Genomic DNA, 17928 nt, shown 5'->3' with positions numbered 1-17928 from the left:
TGTGCCAGGCACTGTACTAAGTTCTAGGAATACAAAAAAGGCAAAAATTATTCAAAGGCATAATTAGGCAAAAAAGGCAAAAATTATTCAAAATTATTACTAATGATTAAGTATTTATTATGCATAGATCTCTGGTAGACAGTGGGTAAAGTTTAGGTAATACATGGTCCTTGATTTTATGGAGCTTTGTCTTGGGTGCCAAGGTCTGTGTGTGTGGTGGGGTGAGTAATATCCAAATGCACGAGGGATGTGTTATGTGAGTTCCAAGGATAGAGTTAATTCCTGACTGAGGGGATGAGGAAAACTTTGTGGTGGAAGAGGAAGCTTTAAGTTGGGCTTTAAAGCAGAGGCTGCCAGACTGTAGGCTGGGCCAATTTTTATATGGTCTCAGAGCTAAGAATGATTTTTTACAGTTTTAGATACAGTAAAACCAGTGGTTAGGAATTCAGCGACCAAAGAGGAGGGCAAAGCAACTGGCAAAAAAAAAAATAGGCATTCCATGTACTGGGCACCACAGGAACAAAAACACCATTGCTGTGGTAACCTCTAAAGGAGTCCTTGGATCAGATACGTGGAACTGGGAAGCACCTTCTGAGAAGGATCATTTAGTCTAAACATAACCTTTGACCATTATTCTTAGAAAATTGAGACCCATAGTTCAATGACTTACCCAAGGTCCCTGAATGACACAGTCAGGATTCACATTCAAGCTTCATGACTCATTCAGAATCTTTGCTTAGAGAGAGAAGATACAAAGGGATAGGAATTCCTCTTGTCCTGGGAAATCTCTTTTTGACACAAACCTTTTTGAAGTTACAATTTATTGTATTTCCAAATAAACACACAATTCCCAATCAGCAGCTCCAGAGCTTAGACTAAAGTTCATTGAACAGTTGTGATTCATCACTTAGCTTTTGGTGCATCCTGCAGATTTCTTTGCCTAAACTTATCATTCTATTCCAGGATGAAGATAAGTAATGACTTTTATTAGGTTCATGTGTTTCCAATCTAATTCTAGTTGCTACTTATCCATTTTTCAAGAATTTAGAGATTCTTCTTGAGGTGCCCCAGTTTTCTCTCAGGAAGTAATAAGGCTTTTTAAAGAATCATATAAAAAGATTTTGGTGCAAGACATTGTTTGGGGAATTGATAGTTAAAGAAAGATTTTTTCATTCAGATTAGAGCAAGAAATTTAGATTAAAGTACTGTTCTAATACAGTTAGTAACGTATTACCTATAGAGGAAAGGGGAAGCATCAGTATGCCTCTACAAGGAGTGAGAAATGAGTCAGTAATAAGAAGGCAAGTGGGGAAAGAAGGTTCAAGGAAGGAGGCCTAAAAATCAGACCATCACTGTATTTGTCAAGGAAAGGAAGTACAGGCTTGTTTTGTGATGTTTCAAATGAAAGAAGTAGAGCCAATTAATAGAAATTACAGATATCCAAACAAGCTCAACATACTAAAGGACTATCCAGCAACAAGGGATTTCTTATGAAATGATGTTTTTCCTGCTTCCTGAAGGTATTCAAATAAAAGCTGATCTTCCTCATTCTGTGTGTTCAAGAAGAAACTATGTGTAGGAGTCCTGAAGAGGGGATTCCTACATGGGAAGTTTGACTAAATGAGTTAGAAGAGACTTTAGAGAGAATCTTATTTAACACCCTTTTTCCCCTTGCCTTATGTGTATAGAGTTGAGAATCTTAGGATGTGATTTGATTTGTAGTGATGAATTGTGTTTTAATTGTTCTCCTGTATATTCTGCTTCTGTAAAAGACTAACCATTACTATAATCAGCATTTTTTGGACTAATCCCATGTGAAAGGGCGCTTAATAGTCTGTTAGCTCAGTATATTTTTATATAAAGCCAAATTCCTATTGCAATTAATGAAAGGACCCTTTAGGCAAATCAGATAATAATTGTAATTATGTTCTTTATCACATAAGGCTTTACCTTAGCATTTAATGCACTACAGTTTGGTTCAGGCCTATCTTTTTTTTTTTCCTTTTTTTTAAGCATATTTTTAAATTTATTTTTCTTTTTTTTCATTTTTCAAATGCTTTATTAACTTCTGATTTACATCATTCATTTCTGCCAGAAATCAGAAGCCACTTATCAAAGTTGAACTATTAACATTCCTACATGGAAAAACGATAATTGTAACTGATGAAACTTTTCTCAGTATGAAAATAGTTGAAGGGAATAGAAATATACACACACACACACACACACATATATATATACATATATATGTCTGTATCAGAGTTACAAATTTTCTCCCTGTTTTTCCCCTACCCACCACCCCAAAATAGCAATCCTACAGATATCCCCTCCTCCAATCTGCTGTCTCCCATATCTTCTCCCATTACCCCCTTCTACTTTTCCAGTAGGGCATGGTGGATCTCTATGCCCCAGTGCCTGTATATCTTATTTCCCAATTACATGTAAAGTAGTATTAATAATAATAATAATTATATATATATAATTTTAAACATTTGATTTTAAAACTTTGAATTCCAGGTTCATTCCCTTCCTCCCTTGTCACCCACCCTTACTGGGAAGATAAGCAGTTCAGTATAGCTTGTACAGGTGTAGCTAATGCAAAACATTAACAGTAGATATATTGTAAAAGACTGACTATATTTCCCTCCCTCCTATCCCACCTCCCACTTGTTCTATTCTCTACTTTGATCCCATCCCTTCTCAAAAGTGGGTGCTTCCAACTTCCCTCCCCCCCAGCCTGCCCTCCCTTCCATCATCCCCCCTCTCATCCCCTTCCCCCTACTCTCCTGTAGAGTGAGATACCCTATATAATGTGTATGTCATTCCCTCCCCAAGCCAAATTCAATGAAAATAAGGCTGACCCATTCCCTTTTGCCTTCCTATTCTTCCCTTCCATTGTAACCATTTTCCCTTGCCTCTTCTAAATGAAATAGTTTACCCCATTCTGTCTCTCTCCATCTCCTCTCATTATATTCCTCTCTCACCTCTTAATTTCACTTTATAAGTATCATCCCTTCCTATTAAATTGGACCTGTGCCCTCTGTCTATGTATACCTGTAAACATATATAAACACATTCACATATGTATTCATACACCCATATGCCCTCTGATATAGACATATATATGTGTATATATATATGTATATATATATGTATATATTTCTATTCCCTTCAACTATTTTCATACTGAGAAAAGTTTCATCAGTTACAATTATCGTTTTTCCATGTAGGAATGTTAATAGTTCAACTTTGATAAGTGGCTTCTGATTTCTTTTCCTTGTTTACCTTCTCAAGCTTCTCTTGCTTCTTGTATCTGAATGTCAAATTTTCTATTCAACTCTGGTTTTTTCATCAAGAATGCTTGAAAGTCCTCTATTCCACTGAATGACCATATTTTCCCCGGAAACATGATACTCAGTTTTGCTGGGTAGGTGATTCTTGGTTTTAATCCCAGCTCCTCTGCCCTCCAGAATATCATATTTCAGGTCCTTCGATCCCTCAGTGTAGAAGCTGCCAGATCCTGGGTTATCCTGATTTTGTTTCCACAACATTCAAATTGTCTCTTCCTGGCTGCTTGTAATATTCTCTCCTTGATCTGGGAATTCCGGAACCTGGCTATAATATTCCTAGGAGTTTTCTTTTTGGGATCTTTTTCAGGAGGTGATCGGTGGAGTCTTTCAACCTCTATTTTGCCTTCTGGTTCTAAAACATCCGGGCAATTTTCCTTGAGAATTTCTTAGAGGATGATTTCTAGGTTCTTTCTTTGATCATGGCTTTCAGGTAGTACAATAATTTTAAAATTATCTCTCCTGGGTCTATTTTCCAGGTCAATGGTTTTTCCCATGAGATATTTCACATTGCCTTCTATTCTTTCATTTGTTTGGATCTGTTTAACAGCATCTTGATTTCTCTTAATGGCCCTAGCTTCCCTTTGGTCCATTCTAAATCTGAGGGAATGATTCTCCTCAGTGAGCTTTTGAGATTCTTTTTCCATCTGGCAAATTCAGCTTTTTAAGGCATTCTTCTCCTCGTTGCCTTTTTGAGCCTCTTTTGCCATTTGAGTTAGTCTGTTTTTTAAGGCATGATTTTCCTCAGTCAGGCTGTTGATTCTCATTTCGTAATTTTCTTGCATTGTTCTCATTTCTCTTCCCAATTTTTCCTCCATTTCTCTTATCTGCTTCTTAAGGTCCTATATGGCCTGTAACCAGCTCGTATTTTCCTTAGAAGCTTTTGGTGCAGGAGTTCTGACTTCACTGTCTTCCTCCTGTTCCATGCTTTGCTCCTTTTTGTCCCCCAAATGGGAGTCTAATGTTGGAATCTTCTGTCTGCTTTGTTTCCTTTGCCTGGTCATGTCATCCCTCAGTCACTTGACCGCTGGGCTTTTTGCCACAGTAGGACTCTGCCACCAGACAGGGGAGCTTTCTTCCCAAACCTGGGGTTTTCTCAGGTGCCAGAGGTATTAGATAGGTGTCCACACGTTCTGGCAAGCTGGACACACACCTCAAGACCTCCACCCTAGACTGCAATCCGGATCCAGGCAGGTAAAGCAAGAGCAATTACCCCTCAGACTGGTGCTTGGTCCCCCTACACTCTGCAGGCCAGGAGCTGAAGCTGCAATGTGGTGCTGGCTGAGCCAAGGCGTCTCCAGGGTGAGAAGCCAACACACTCCCAACTACTGGTCCCAAAGTCCAGACTGCACTGACCTCTCTTTTTGTCCTTCGCATCTATGTGTTGATAAATCTGGAAAAGGCCAGAGCTGCTGGTGATCTGGAGTCCCTCCAGCTGGTAGTTGGTTAGGCCCTCCCTGGGGCTAAAACCTCCACCTCATGCAGGCCTGGGCTTGGCTCCCAGAGCACTGGGCTGGCTGATTCCTGCCGGCCTGCTGGGCTGTCCTCAGCAGGAGGTTAGTATCTCTGTGTCATTTTGTGGGTTCTGCAGCTCCAAAGTTTGTTCAGAATCCCCTTTTACATGGATTGGGGAAGGTGGAAGCTGGAGCCGGGGGAGGTCCTGTTTCTACTCCACCATCTTGACTCCACCCCCCCCCCCCCCGGCCTGTCTTTCTAGCCTTATTTTACATATTCCACTGTCTAGACAACTAGTTGTTCCGTAATTTTATCCAGCTTCCAACTTTAAATTCTGTGATTTCTTGTTTCTTTTCTCCATTTGGGTTTATTGTCCCCCATTCCCAAAGTTGTACATCTCAATTTGTTGAAATCCTTACTAAGAACAGGAACTTCTTCTCCCTGGAAACTTACCTGAGCCTCTTAGCTAAAAATAATCTCACTTTCCCTAACTTTTCTTATCATACTTCTTTCATCTTGATTCTTTATCACAGATCATATTAATTTATGTAAATGCCACATCCACTCATTTGATTTTAAGCTCTTTGGGGGAAGAGACTTGGATTTTTTAATTTTGTATCCCTATGCGTTATACACAGTAGGCTCTGCAATGAATGTTGAATTGTTCTTTAATCATCTAGGTATATTGGGAAACAGGTGCTCAGATTACATCTCCTCATGATAAAGAGATCCTGAAATGTATAGAAGAAAGTGTTGAACCCTGGATTGATTCCTGGAATGAAAATCTAGTGGATACCAGCCCCCTGAAGCGAGATCCTCTCCAGGATATATGTACGCGTTACATGGAAGATCTGAAAAAGATCTGTTTCCACAGGTACTTGCTTAGGAAAATGTGATAACCTCACTTTAAGGCAGGGCAAAAAAAATGTGGGTAGTCTGAGCAGTAACAGAATCAATCTTAGGCAGAGTCAAGAGAGAATACAGACACAGTTTGTGTTGGGGGAGGTGAGGCAGGAGCACAGCAAGGAGTAGACAGAGATAATAGGGGAGGGGGGACCAAGAGCACTTCTATCTACCTCCCTCAAGTTCCCTTTGTAACATATAAACAGGAGCTCATTGCCCCTTCTAAGGCATCTGATGTGCTGTGTGATCTTGGGCAAGTTAGGCTTTAGACATTTGTAGTTCATTGGCTATTTGTAGTCATTCTTCTGTGTCTTTTTACTGGGAGGGGAGTAGGGCACAGGCTCTTTTGTATTTATTATACTGAAATCATTTTTAAAGTGTAGGTGAGCTACGTAAGATGAAATTTTCTTTTATAATTATTGCTATTAAAATTAGTTTTTCAGCTATCACTGAAAATCACTGAGAAGCTACCTTTTTGAGGGGCAGCATACATTTTTCATTTCCTCTAATTCCTCAGCTCCCTACAAAATAGAGTTTTAAAAATGTTATCCTTGTTTCATTTTCTCTTATTTCTTCTCAGCAAGCCATTATGTGTTATCTGTTAACATTTTTAATATACTTTTTTTCCTTTTCTAAACAAGGTCTCAAATAATTTTCCTTTTGAAATGAAATTTAGTCAGTTGAATACCATTACTTATGCTTGGATGTTCTTAACTATAAAATGTTTGCTGGGTATGTGAAGAAATGACTTGTTCCTTTTCCTGGATAATAATATTAATAACCCACATTTCTATAACATCATACAAATTATAAGCTGCTTTCTCACAACAACTCTGTGAAGTGAGTGGTGCAAGAATCATTTCTGTTTGATGAAAGAGAAAACAGGCTTAGAGAGGAAAGTGACTTGTCTATGGTCACACAATAAGTAGGAGAGGTAGACCTGAATCATAATGTCTTTTGCCTCTAAATCTTGTATCACACCCCCTCTTAGGCATGTATGATTTCCCCGTACCCGGGGGTCACTCTTAGTCATTCTCAAAATATGTGTCGAATCTTGATTATATGGTCCATTCATGGCCACTAAGAGCTCTGGACAAGACCAGAAGTTGGTTTAGAAGAATCCAGTTGTAGTAAAAGGCTTCATGAGATTATGTATAAGAGCTCTGTGTTGCCTGGATGTGGAGAACCCATATCTGGTTTGTCCCCAGACAAGGCAGTTTTATATGGAGCTAAGACCAGAATCCTGTACGATGGGCCTGGGACAATCTAGTTTAATAGTTTAGTAATGGCTGCTTAATGCCCCCTAAAAGAGGATCTTAGGATATAGTCCTAGTTATTATTAAAATTTTGGGGCTCATTCTCTTAATTGCTGATAAAAACCTTCCTGAAAATCTACTTAAACTTCTGGATGAGCTGAGGAAGATTGGTTGTTCTGAATAAGAAGGAGATCCGACTAGAAATTTTTGTTCTTTTAATTGAATACCATGGTTTATTATTAAGTGACCTTAGATTTCTGCCCAGAATACAGAATTCATAAACTACATTTTCTTAGATCATTGAAATTTTCCATTATATCATAATTAAAGGTATTTGTAGTATTGATTGAATTCTGGTTTTTCTTTTCAGAGAGCTGAACTTACAGACAACCTTGAAATTTGTCCATACATCATTTCATGGAGTTGGTCACGATTACGTGCAGTTGGCTTTTAAAGTGTTTGGATTTAAACCTCCAATTCCAGTACCAGAGCAACAGGATCCTGACCCAGACTTTTCTACTGTTAAATGTCCAAATCCTGAAGAAGGAGAATCTGTGCTGGTAGCTATTTATTTTAATGCCTAATTGAATTATTTAACTCCATTAAAATGGAAAGAATCCTGAAATAACATAATTAGAATAGACTTCCACAATCTTTTTAGGTCCCTTCCAGTCCTAAATTTATGATCTTACCATCTAGTTCATTCCCTTCATTTTACAGTTGGGGAAACTGAGGTCCAGAGAGGGATAGGTATTTGCCTCAAGTTTCACAGCTAGTAAATACTGGAACCATAACTTTAACCCAGATCTTATTCTAAATTTTCCCATTCTTCTAGGCTGCCTTTGTCACTCATGTCAGAGTATGATTAAGTTTTTAAGGGCTAGAAAAGCAGAATTCACTTTTTGCATCTTTCTTAAATTTTAAGGGAATTTATGTTCTGTATTAATGCTTAATAATTGATATGAAAGTACTATTCCTAGGTTAATCTAGGATCTTAATTTAAAATTCAATTAATCTCTGTTCTTCTAAAACTAGAGAACATTAAAGGGTTAATATTTCAACATATTACATTTGAGAGTTAGTATAAATTTGACTTCTTCAATATAATGTGGCTTTTTGGGTGCTTCTCCCAGGAGCTGTCTCTGAGATTGGCTGAGAAAGAGAATGCCAGAGTAGTGGTAGCCACGGATCCTGATGCAGACAGACTGGCAGTGGCCGAACTGCAAGGGGAGTAAGTATCTGAGAAAGGCTCAAATGTTTGATTTTACTGTTCTTTTGCCTTAGAGCAATATCATTTTACCAGCGGCACTTTTATCTGTCGTACCTTGGCTTTTTTGGTAACAGCCTTTAAAAAAAAAGAGGCCATCTATTTTCTCAGCTATCCTACTTGGTGTTTAAGTTAAATGTTTTTTTGTTACCATTGTAGGCATTAATATGTTTTTAAAATATGAGATTCGAAGGAATTTGGTTTTGATGAATTTTTCCCTTCTCTGTGCAGTGGCCGTTGGAAAGTTTTCACAGGCAATGAGTTAGCAGCGTTGTTTGGGTGGTGGATGTTTGATTGCTGGAAGGAAAATAAGTCACAGAATGCTGATGTGAAGAACATTTACATGTTAGCCACTACAGTCTCCTCCAAAATTTTGAAGGCAATTGCACATAAAGAAGGATTTCAGTTTGAAGTAAGAGCTAGATAGTATTGTTGTGTTTATTTTTACAACTAGAAGTTAAAGGAATTTTTACAAATATTGATTTCCATTGGTTTAACTTGTAATTCCAAAAATTGCTATTTCTAAGTTTGTATTTATAGAATTTTAGCCATAGAGAGGACCTTAAAAACATTGAATCCAACCTCCTTATGTTACAGATGATTTTCTATAAGGCAACTTGCTCAAGGCCACACAGCTAGTTAGGAACAGATCCTTTGACTTTTAGAAAGGAATATTCTTTCTAGTCACTTATTAGTAGCTGTGACTCTATGACATCAGAAAAAAAAAACAGTAGAAAAGTGAATATTTTTTCACCTAGTTGTTTTGGCATTTTTGGAGATAACTTTAAGAAACTTAAGTTTTAAAAGTATTTAAATAGCTTACAAAGAACCAGTAATTTTGAAAATCAACATTATTGCTTCCTCTGATAATTACTAAGTTTAAATGAGGAATATTTCTTTGTATTTTTAGTTTAGATTATTTTTGTATTTCTGTTTTTAATTGTCTCTAATAATTTATGTTGTACTTTGCATTTAGCTTTAAAGTGATAGTTTTATTCTACTCTAGTACATGCCAGTAGAAAAGCAATCTTAGTACTAATAGGTTATTTCATTTATTCAATAGATTTCAGTTATAGAGTAGTATAAGTGGTTCAGCATAAATGTTCATAAAAGTAGTCAAGCACATGTGCTGATATTGGGACTCTGTCACAATAAATAGCCATGTCATCTTTATACATGAATACAGTACGCATGCATATTGCTACATATGTGTACCTTTTCACACACATGTATGTGGTAGAAAAATCACTTAGTATCCTACTTTATATTTTAGGAAACATTGCCAGGTTTTAAGTGGATTGGAAGTAGAATAAAAGAACTCCTGGAAAATGGGAAAGAAGTCCTTTTTGCATTTGAAGAATCTATTGGTATGTATGAGAATACTAGAGAGTCTTAAAGCCACCATTGCTGCTCTTGTTCTGCTTGGCATGCATAACCTCATACATGTGTAACTATGTACTTTACTATTGGTATTTCTGCTTCTTTTGAAACAATACATTAGCATTGGAAAAGACCTTAGCGGTCATTTAATTCTACCCTCTATCTTTTTACCCTCCCTTTTGGGAAAAAGCCAGTTTCTTATTGAGTGAGATCTAGATGACTATGTATTGGGCACTCTGTAGAAAGAATTCATTCATGCTTTAGGTAGAAATTGAACCTTTGGTCTCTTCCAGCTGTACTTTTCTGGGAATTGTAGAAAATGTGAAACTCCTTGTACAATGTTCTCCAAATGTAGTTATTAATCTTCTAGTATAAATAGATTTGAAGTCAGAAGTCCTGGATTCAAGTGATAGCTTCAGCCCTTACTAGCTGTGTGAAATTTGAGACTCAAGTTAATTCATTTCTTTTGGTCTCAGTTTTCTTACCTATAAAATAAGTGGTTTGGACTTGTTGATATTCTAAGACCCCTTTTCAGCTTCAGGTCTTATGATCCTCTACTTTAGTGCCTCCATTAATAGGAAACTCATTAACTCATAAAGCAGATCATTTAATTTTCAGATAGCTTTTATTTAGAAAATTCTGATTTTTTTAATGTAGTAATAATTGCTATCTTAAAATAATCAACAAGTAGATTTCAGTGTGGAATCCTGTAGAGAAGGAATTTTTGTCTTCTAGTTTAATTTCAATTTGTAAAATCTTTAATTTTTTCTGAAAAAGACATGATTAGTTATTTTTTTTAAAGGTCACTAAATATATTTACTTTGCGGGTTTCATTAGGTGTTAAGTGGCACTCAGTTTATTTTGTCCTTTAGAGATATAAGACTGATAGAAACACAAAAAGCCCTTTTTCTCTTGAAAAAAAATTTTTTTCTGAAGCTCTTTTTTTGTTGTCCAGGGTTTCTGTGTGGGACTTTTGTTTTGGATAAAGATGGAGTGAGTGCTGCTGCTGTTGTTGCTGAAATGGCAGCTTACCTAGAAACCAGGAATCTAACACTGGCACAACAGCTTACTAAAGTTTACGAAAGGTAAATTCTGTTGTTGTCAATCTAATATTCTGTACTCTTTATTATTATTATTATTATTATTATTATTATTATGTTTAGGGTTTTAATTGAATTAACACTTACTCAATGGTTGTTCTTTGTAAATGTCAAAGGTCCTAGGAACAAGAATTCTGACTCACTCTGCTTCATTGTCATATTAGACTCCAGTTTTCCCTAGATAGTGATATGATTACATATCACTTATCTAAAAATAAAGCAGATTGGCTGGATATTAGAATGTTGGACATTCAGTTAATGTAAGATCCTTAAGAGCAAGGACTCTTTTTTGTTTTGTTGTGTTGTGTTTTTTTTATTATACATTATTATTTCTTTTTTTTTGCTTTTCGGAGGGCAGTTGGGGTTAAGTGACTTGCCCAAGGTCACATGGCTAGTTTTTTGTGTTAAGTGTCTGAGGCTGGATTTGAACTCAGGTCCTCCTGACTTCAGAGCCGGTGCTCTATTCTGCGCCACCTAGCTATCCCTATACATACATTTTTATTATTCTGAGCCTTAAATATATTATAGGTGCTTAATAAATGTTTAGAAGTGAATCTACATATATGCCTCCTCTAGGTGAACAAGTATGATAGAAATTCCCTTAGAGAAGAAATGGCATTCACAAGGTTAAATCCTTTAGGTAAATCACAGATTCAGCAATATTCATTCACCTTCCACTTCTTTTATGACTAATAGAAGTTCCCTACCCTGAACTTCTCCTGCTGTGTGGTACCCTTGGAATGCAAAACATGTAGACAATAATGATTTATTGTTCTAGTTCACCTATTGCTTCTTGTCTCCAAAGGAGATAAGAGGAAGAAATCTTGAATTACCCCCTCTTAAAAGAAAATGAACAAATAATATTTAAATACTGGCTAAAGTAGCCCAGTGTGATATGGTAAATGCTGAGAATATAAGACAGAAACAATTTTTAAAAGGTTTTGCTCTCAGGAGATGTTGTTCTATATGGAGATATATGGGGTAAATTGAAAAGTGAGTACGAGATTAATTATTTTATTAATTATCTAATAGAGAGAGAGTATTAAAAAGTAACACTAGGAAAGTCTCCTTGTAGTTCATACCTGAGCTGAATTTTGAAGGAAGCTAAGTATTATAAGAGACAGAGGTAAAGAGATTGTACATTCCAGGTAGGGTAGAATACACTTCAAAGGAAAGCAGTTTGGGCGAAAGCATTTATTTAGATTATTGAGTGAGTAAAGGAGAATAAGATGAAATACAATTGTAAAGATAGACTGGAGTCAGATTGTAAAGGGATTTAAATACTAATGTGATATAATAGAAATAGTGCTGGAATAGAAATCAGAGGAACTGGGTTCAAATTCGGAATTTGTCATTTGCTAGCAAGTCTCACTGAGTCTCAGTTTCCTCAACTGTAAAAATGAGGGGGTTGGAATTCAGGGGTGGGGAACCTGCAACCTAGAGGCCACATGTGATCTTGCAAGTTCTTGGATGTGGCCTTTTGATTGAGTCCACGTTTTACGGAACACATCCTTTCATTAAGGGAATTTGTTCTGTGAAGTTTGGATTCAGTCAAAGGGATTGCCGGAGGACCTAGAGGGCTACATGCAGCCTTGAGGCTGCAGGTTCCCCACGCCCTGGCAATAGATAATCTCAAAGGTCCATTCTATCTCTAAAACTTATCCTAAACTAAGAAGTTTGTATTTTATCCTAGAGGCAGTTAGGGAGCTACTGAAGATTCTTGAGTAGGAGAGTGACATAGAAAGATTTTTTGATAGTTAAGTGGAGAATGGTTTGGAAAGGGGACAGATTAGAAGAAAGGAGTACAAGTAAAAAGCTCTTGTAATAATCCTGGCAAGAGGTGATGAGGAACTAAACTAGGATGGTTGCCATGGGAGAGGAGAGAAGGAGATAGAGACAAAATATATTTCAGAGATAGAATTGAAAAGATTTGGCAGCAAAAAAAGATAAAAAATTAAAAAAAAATATTTGGCAGCTATTCGAATATTGGGGAGGTGGAGTAAAGGAGACAGATGAGTGAAAGATGGCTGAGTTTGCAAACTTGAATGATTAGAAGAATGGTGATGCCTAATAGAAACAGACACTTTGAAGAGGAATAGATTTAGAAATGAAAATAGTGAATTATGTTTTGTACATGTTCAATGTAATATGTCTATGAGACATCCAGGTAGAGATGTTTAGCTGATAGTTGGTGATGTGGGACTTGAGTGTAGGAGAGAAACTGGGGCTAGATGTATCTGGTAGTCTTTTGTATAGAAATAATAGTGGAATTCATGGGAGCTGATGATATTATAAGAGAAATAGTGTAAAGAGAAGAGGGCCAAAGGCAGACCCCTGGGGCACATCCATGCTTGCAGGGCTAGACATGGATAATAATTCAGGAAGGGAGGCTGAGAGAAAAGGTCACAGAAGTAGAAGTAGAACAAGGAAAAAGGAGTGTCAAAAAACCCAGGAAGGAGTTAGTGGTGTACTATGTTTAAAACTCAAAAGTAAGGATTATGAAAAAAGCTATTGAGTGTAGCAGATCATTAAAAAAACAGTTAAGCATAACTAGTTGACATACATTGAGGGTATATACAGCATTCCATACCCAGAGTTTCCCATGTCGCCAACAAAGGAAGGAGGTGGCGTGTTCTTTTTCTTTGGCCAAGATTGGTCCTTACAGTTATGCAGTAAATGTGTAACTCCTAAAAATTTTTTCATCTTTAGAGCAGTTAGAAAGAATCTAATTAAAGGGCATGGTGTGAATCTATTATGTGGTAAACGTGTGGAAATACACAATTAACAAGCATGATTATGAATGGGATGAACTCATAAAATGGAAGAGGATAGAAGAATGGATTAGAAAGCAGAATCCAACAGCATGTTGTCTCTAAGAAATAAACATGAAATAAAAAGTTAAAATTAGGGGCTTCAGCAAAATCTGTTGGGCTTCAGCTGATGCAATGACTTAAGAACTCTAATCATTCTAATGACTAATCACAGTTCCAGAGATCTAACAGAACATGGTATCAGCCTCCTGAAAGAGAGGTGATGGACTCACAGTGTAGAATTAGTTCTACCTTTTTTGACTTGGCCAACGTGAAAGTTTATTTTGACTATACATGTGTCTTTAAAACTTGGGAGGAAGAGAAAATTAATGCTTATTAATCGACAAAAAACAAAAGCAAACAAAAGTTATATTAAAAAACAAACTAGAAGAGCCACAGGCATATCAAACTCAATTTTTCCCAAAACTATTGATTTTCCCACTAAACTAAGAAGCCTTAGGCTTTTTTTGTACAATGGACTTTTTTGGCAGTCTGGTGAAACCTATGGATCCCTTCTCAGAGTAATGTTTTTGATTGTATAAAGTAAAATGATTATGTAGCCTTACTCCTTAACAAGGTTATCTATCCCCTCTATCTGATCAAGTGATTCCATCCCATCCTGTCTCCTCCAACACATTGCCCCCTCTGTCATCCTCACTCTGTCACTTATTTTCAATCTTTCCTTCTCTATTGACTTCTTCCCTACTGCCTACAAATTTGCCCTTGTCTCTTCCATCTTCAAAAAACCCTCACTTGATCCTTCCATTCTTTGCTAACTATCATCTTACATCTTTTCTGCACTTTGTAGCCAAACCCCTTGAAAAGGCTAGCTATAATAGGTTGCTCCCACTTTTCCCTCTTATAGTTTGGCTTCTTGACCTTATCATTCCTCTGAAATTGTTCTCTCCAAGGTTACCAGTTATCTCTTTTTTTTTTTAAATTTCTGACCTTTTAATGACCAAGAACAATTTTTATATAATGTAAATTAATAATCCTCAACACTCTTGTGAGGTAGGTAAGTAAACAACACTACCCATTTAAATATATGGATAGATTAGAGGTATGAGTAAATAATATACTCACATATTAAGCAATGAGAATTGGAATAGAACTCTCCCTAGCTTCAACCCCAAGACTTTAAAGTTAAATTTAACTTTAACAATAATGATCTTTAAAGGTTTATTATGATTTAAAATTTTGTCCACTGGTTCTTCATTCACGCTTGTATATTGGTAGATGCAGGACTGCTTTTTCAAGTCCAGTCCGTTCTCCCAAATAATGTCCATTAGTTACAGCTATCAAGGTCAATTTCCAAATGTGTCAAATTAAGACATTATCTTCTGAGGACTAAATTCTGCTTGGTAATTTATTTTTAAATAGCAAAAAAGAACTTGCAATCAGCTTCTATTAGGTGGTATAAGTAATAATTTTCAATGAAGGTGCACCACAGTACCACTAAGAAAAGGGAATATGCTTTCAGTTTGAATGGACACAGTTACACAAGTAGAAGAGGATGCTAACTTCTGAAAATACTAGTTTTTATTCACACCTTAATAGGATGACTAGAAGCTTCTTTGTAGATCGCTATGTCACATTAAAATACAAAAATCCATAAACAAGCAGTTAACGAACATTAGATGTGGTCTTACTGGAAATTCTTAACTAGTACTAGTGTACTAGTCTCTTCTCAAACCAAATTTCAAAATGCTTTGTCTCCTAGTTAATACAAGTCACTGCATTTCTCTAACAAAGTAATGAAGGCACAGCTAGTGCAAGCAGACTTAAACCCATTCAACTACTGGGCTGAAAAAATACTTTGGTTGGTTCTTCAGAAGGATTTCTTTTTTCTAAACCAATATTGGTCTCAAATAACAGTTTGGATAATTTTCAAAGCTGCAGTCTAATAGCTACATGACAAAAGATTTCACAAGAACCAAACTATGTAGCAGTGGACATGCGTTAGGGAATTCACTGCATTCTACATATCCAGCAGAAATTACACTATTAAAATGCTAGGTAGAATGGATCTATGTAGTTTGAACTGGTTCTTAAATGTTCATTTTTTTTCTTTTTTCCTTTTTTAACAAAAAATTGTTTACTTGATTCTACCAAGAAAATACAAAACATAAAGCTGTAAGTAACTACAAGTTGTGTTTAGGCTGGGACAGTGCAGTAATCCTCAAGACCACAGCACACACTGCTCACTGCTGCTTGCACTCAGCTGGGTTTGGATCTTTCTTCGAATCATATTCTGGATCATTTTCCTCATCAGCTTCTTCTTCCCCTTCCTCATCATCAGCCTCTTCACCTTCTTCATAATCATCATCATCTTCAAAAGCTTCTCCTGTGAAGTATAATACTGATCTTGGGACTATACACTCACGTAAAAAGTGACCAATTTCGAAGTCTGCTGCAAGGATAGCTTCTGTGTCATCATCCAGGTCTCCACTCTCAGGAACTTCGGGAGGAGAAAAGAAATTGAAGAAAGAATCAGTGGAAACTGTTTTTGTCACAGTTCAAACTGTCCCACGTCCCTTGTGTTTCTGTTTCTTCTTAATAGTTTTCAAAGTGACATTTTTCCCTTTTTTCCAATCTACCTGACACCCTGTGCAACTCAATTTCTGGTCCATCAAAGGAGAAGGGATCAGAATCATCTGGCTCTGACCACATGTAATATGTCTTTGTCAGCACCTCATTTGTGAAATATTCATTGGGTTCAAAGTGAAATTCTAATGTAAAACTCATAGGTTGGCCAGCATCTGAGAACTTCACTTTAATATCTTTCAAGTGCTTCAGAATAGGTTCATCATGTTCCTGAACCATATCACTGAGCAAGTCAACATTTTTAAAAACAGTCAGCCAAAATTCAGGAATTCCTTTAGGGTCTTCTTTTTCTTCATCTTTTTTCTCCTCTTCAAGCTTAACCTTCTCTTTCATTTCCTCTGAAATCTCTTCATCATCATCTGGTTTCCATTCACATTCTTCCTCTGTGGGTTCATAAATTGCATTGATGATTTCACTTCTCTTATCAAAAAGTGGCTGGTAAAGAACAGCATACTTTCTTTCAAGAGCATGAACCTTCTCATAGAACTTGACTTCTATCTGTGCACATTTCACCTGAAGATTTTTGAGGGCATTCACATGTCGCTTAACTACTTTTGGCAAGCTTTCAATGTATCCAGTTGATGCTCCCACTAAACCATCCAATTTTTCTTGAAGAGCTGCAAGAATCTGAGGATTCTGCATCATCTGAACAGTCAACTGACAAGCTTTGCTGTTTGCATCTTCACCAGTTTCTTCTTCCTCCACTTCTTCCAACAAGATATCTTGTTGGTCAAGTTCAGCTTCTTTGTTGTCAATGTCCTCCATGTTGTAAGACTTGTGAATATTTGAGATCCGCGGCTGCTGCAGGGACCAAGCGGCCGGAGCTATGCAGGCTGTGACTCAGGGTGGCGGTGGCAGCGGCGGTGGGAGGAGATGAAGGAGGCGGCGCCCTGAGCAGATGGCGCTAAAAAAGACCAGTTATCTCTTAATTGCCAAATCCAATGGCCTTTTCTCAATCCTCATTCTCCTTGACCTTTCTATAGCCTTTAATTCTATTGATCACCCTCTCCTTCTTGATAATCTCTTTTCTCTGTCTTTTTGGGATGCCACTCTCCTGGTTCTCCCCCTACCTATCAGACTGCTCCTTCTCAGTCTCCGTTGCTGGATCCTCATCTAGATCATGCCACCTTAACCATATATGCCCAACAGGGTTCTCTGTCTTGGGCCCTCTTCTCTACTTCCTCTGTAATACTTCATTTGGTGATCTTATCAACTCCCATGGATTTAATTACCATCTCTAATTCTCCTGTCTACTTATCCTGCCCCAATCTCTCTGCTGGTTTCCAGTCTCAAATCTTCAACTGCCTTTCAGGCAGACATCTCCAACTGGATGTCCAGTAGACATTGTCAACCAGATGGAACCAGCCTCTAATCTGTGGATCACCCGAGCCAAACAAAGCAGGCTAGAGATAGGAGAGTCAGCAGGGGCACATGTACCAGAGCCCTACCCCTAGTTGGGGGGACCCGAGACAGAGCAGGGAGATCTCAGTACTCATACCAGTGATTGTGTAGTGAGCCATAACCCTGACAGGGTGGGATAACAGCAACAATATAACAAGTTTGATTCATAGCAGGGCTTCATGACTAGAACATGGGTACTTGTCCAAGTTTGTCTGAGCTCAGAAAACACTTGATGCTGGTCAAAGATATACAATAATTATGTGATTTTTGCCGTAGGGTGAGATCATCCAGAGGGTGAGCACAAAGTATTGTTGTTATTTAAAGCTCAGGGCACAGCTTGCTTGCTGAACCTTAGGTCTGGAAAACAGTATCTCCTATATCTTGACCTTTCACCCTTTTGGCCAA

At 37.3% G+C, this 17928-nt stretch overlaps 1 protein-coding gene and 1 pseudogene across 1 annotated transcript in view; one reads left to right on the top strand and one right to left on the bottom strand.

Moving 5' to 3' along the window:
* PGM2L1 (phosphoglucomutase 2 like 1) overlaps window positions 1-17928 on the top strand; it is an 89689-nt gene that overhangs the window by 38786 nt on the left and 32975 nt on the right. The window contains exons 6-11 of the mRNA XM_069070838.1: window positions 5483-5676; window positions 7332-7521; window positions 8095-8192; window positions 8460-8640; window positions 9502-9595; window positions 10564-10693. Coding sequence (XP_068926939.1) covers window positions 5483-5676; window positions 7332-7521; window positions 8095-8192; window positions 8460-8640; window positions 9502-9595; window positions 10564-10693 — 887 coding nt within the window. The remainder of the gene's footprint in view (window positions 1-5482; window positions 5677-7331; window positions 7522-8094; window positions 8193-8459; window positions 8641-9501; window positions 9596-10563; window positions 10694-17928) is intronic.
* Window positions 15072-16993, bottom strand: LOC138148259 (nucleosome assembly protein 1-like 1; annotated as a pseudogene).

The sequence above is a fragment of the Petaurus breviceps genome, unplaced genomic scaffold (genome assembly GCF_028583685.1).
Source record: "Petaurus breviceps papuanus isolate PSGF00001 unplaced genomic scaffold, PetGlider_PUasm1.0 90823, whole genome shotgun sequence".
Classification (NCBI taxonomy): Eukaryota; Metazoa; Chordata; class Mammalia; order Diprotodontia; family Petauridae; genus Petaurus; species Petaurus breviceps.
The sequence above is the reverse complement of the archived record's forward strand: the minus strand, read 5'-3'. Positions and strand labels throughout refer to the sequence as shown.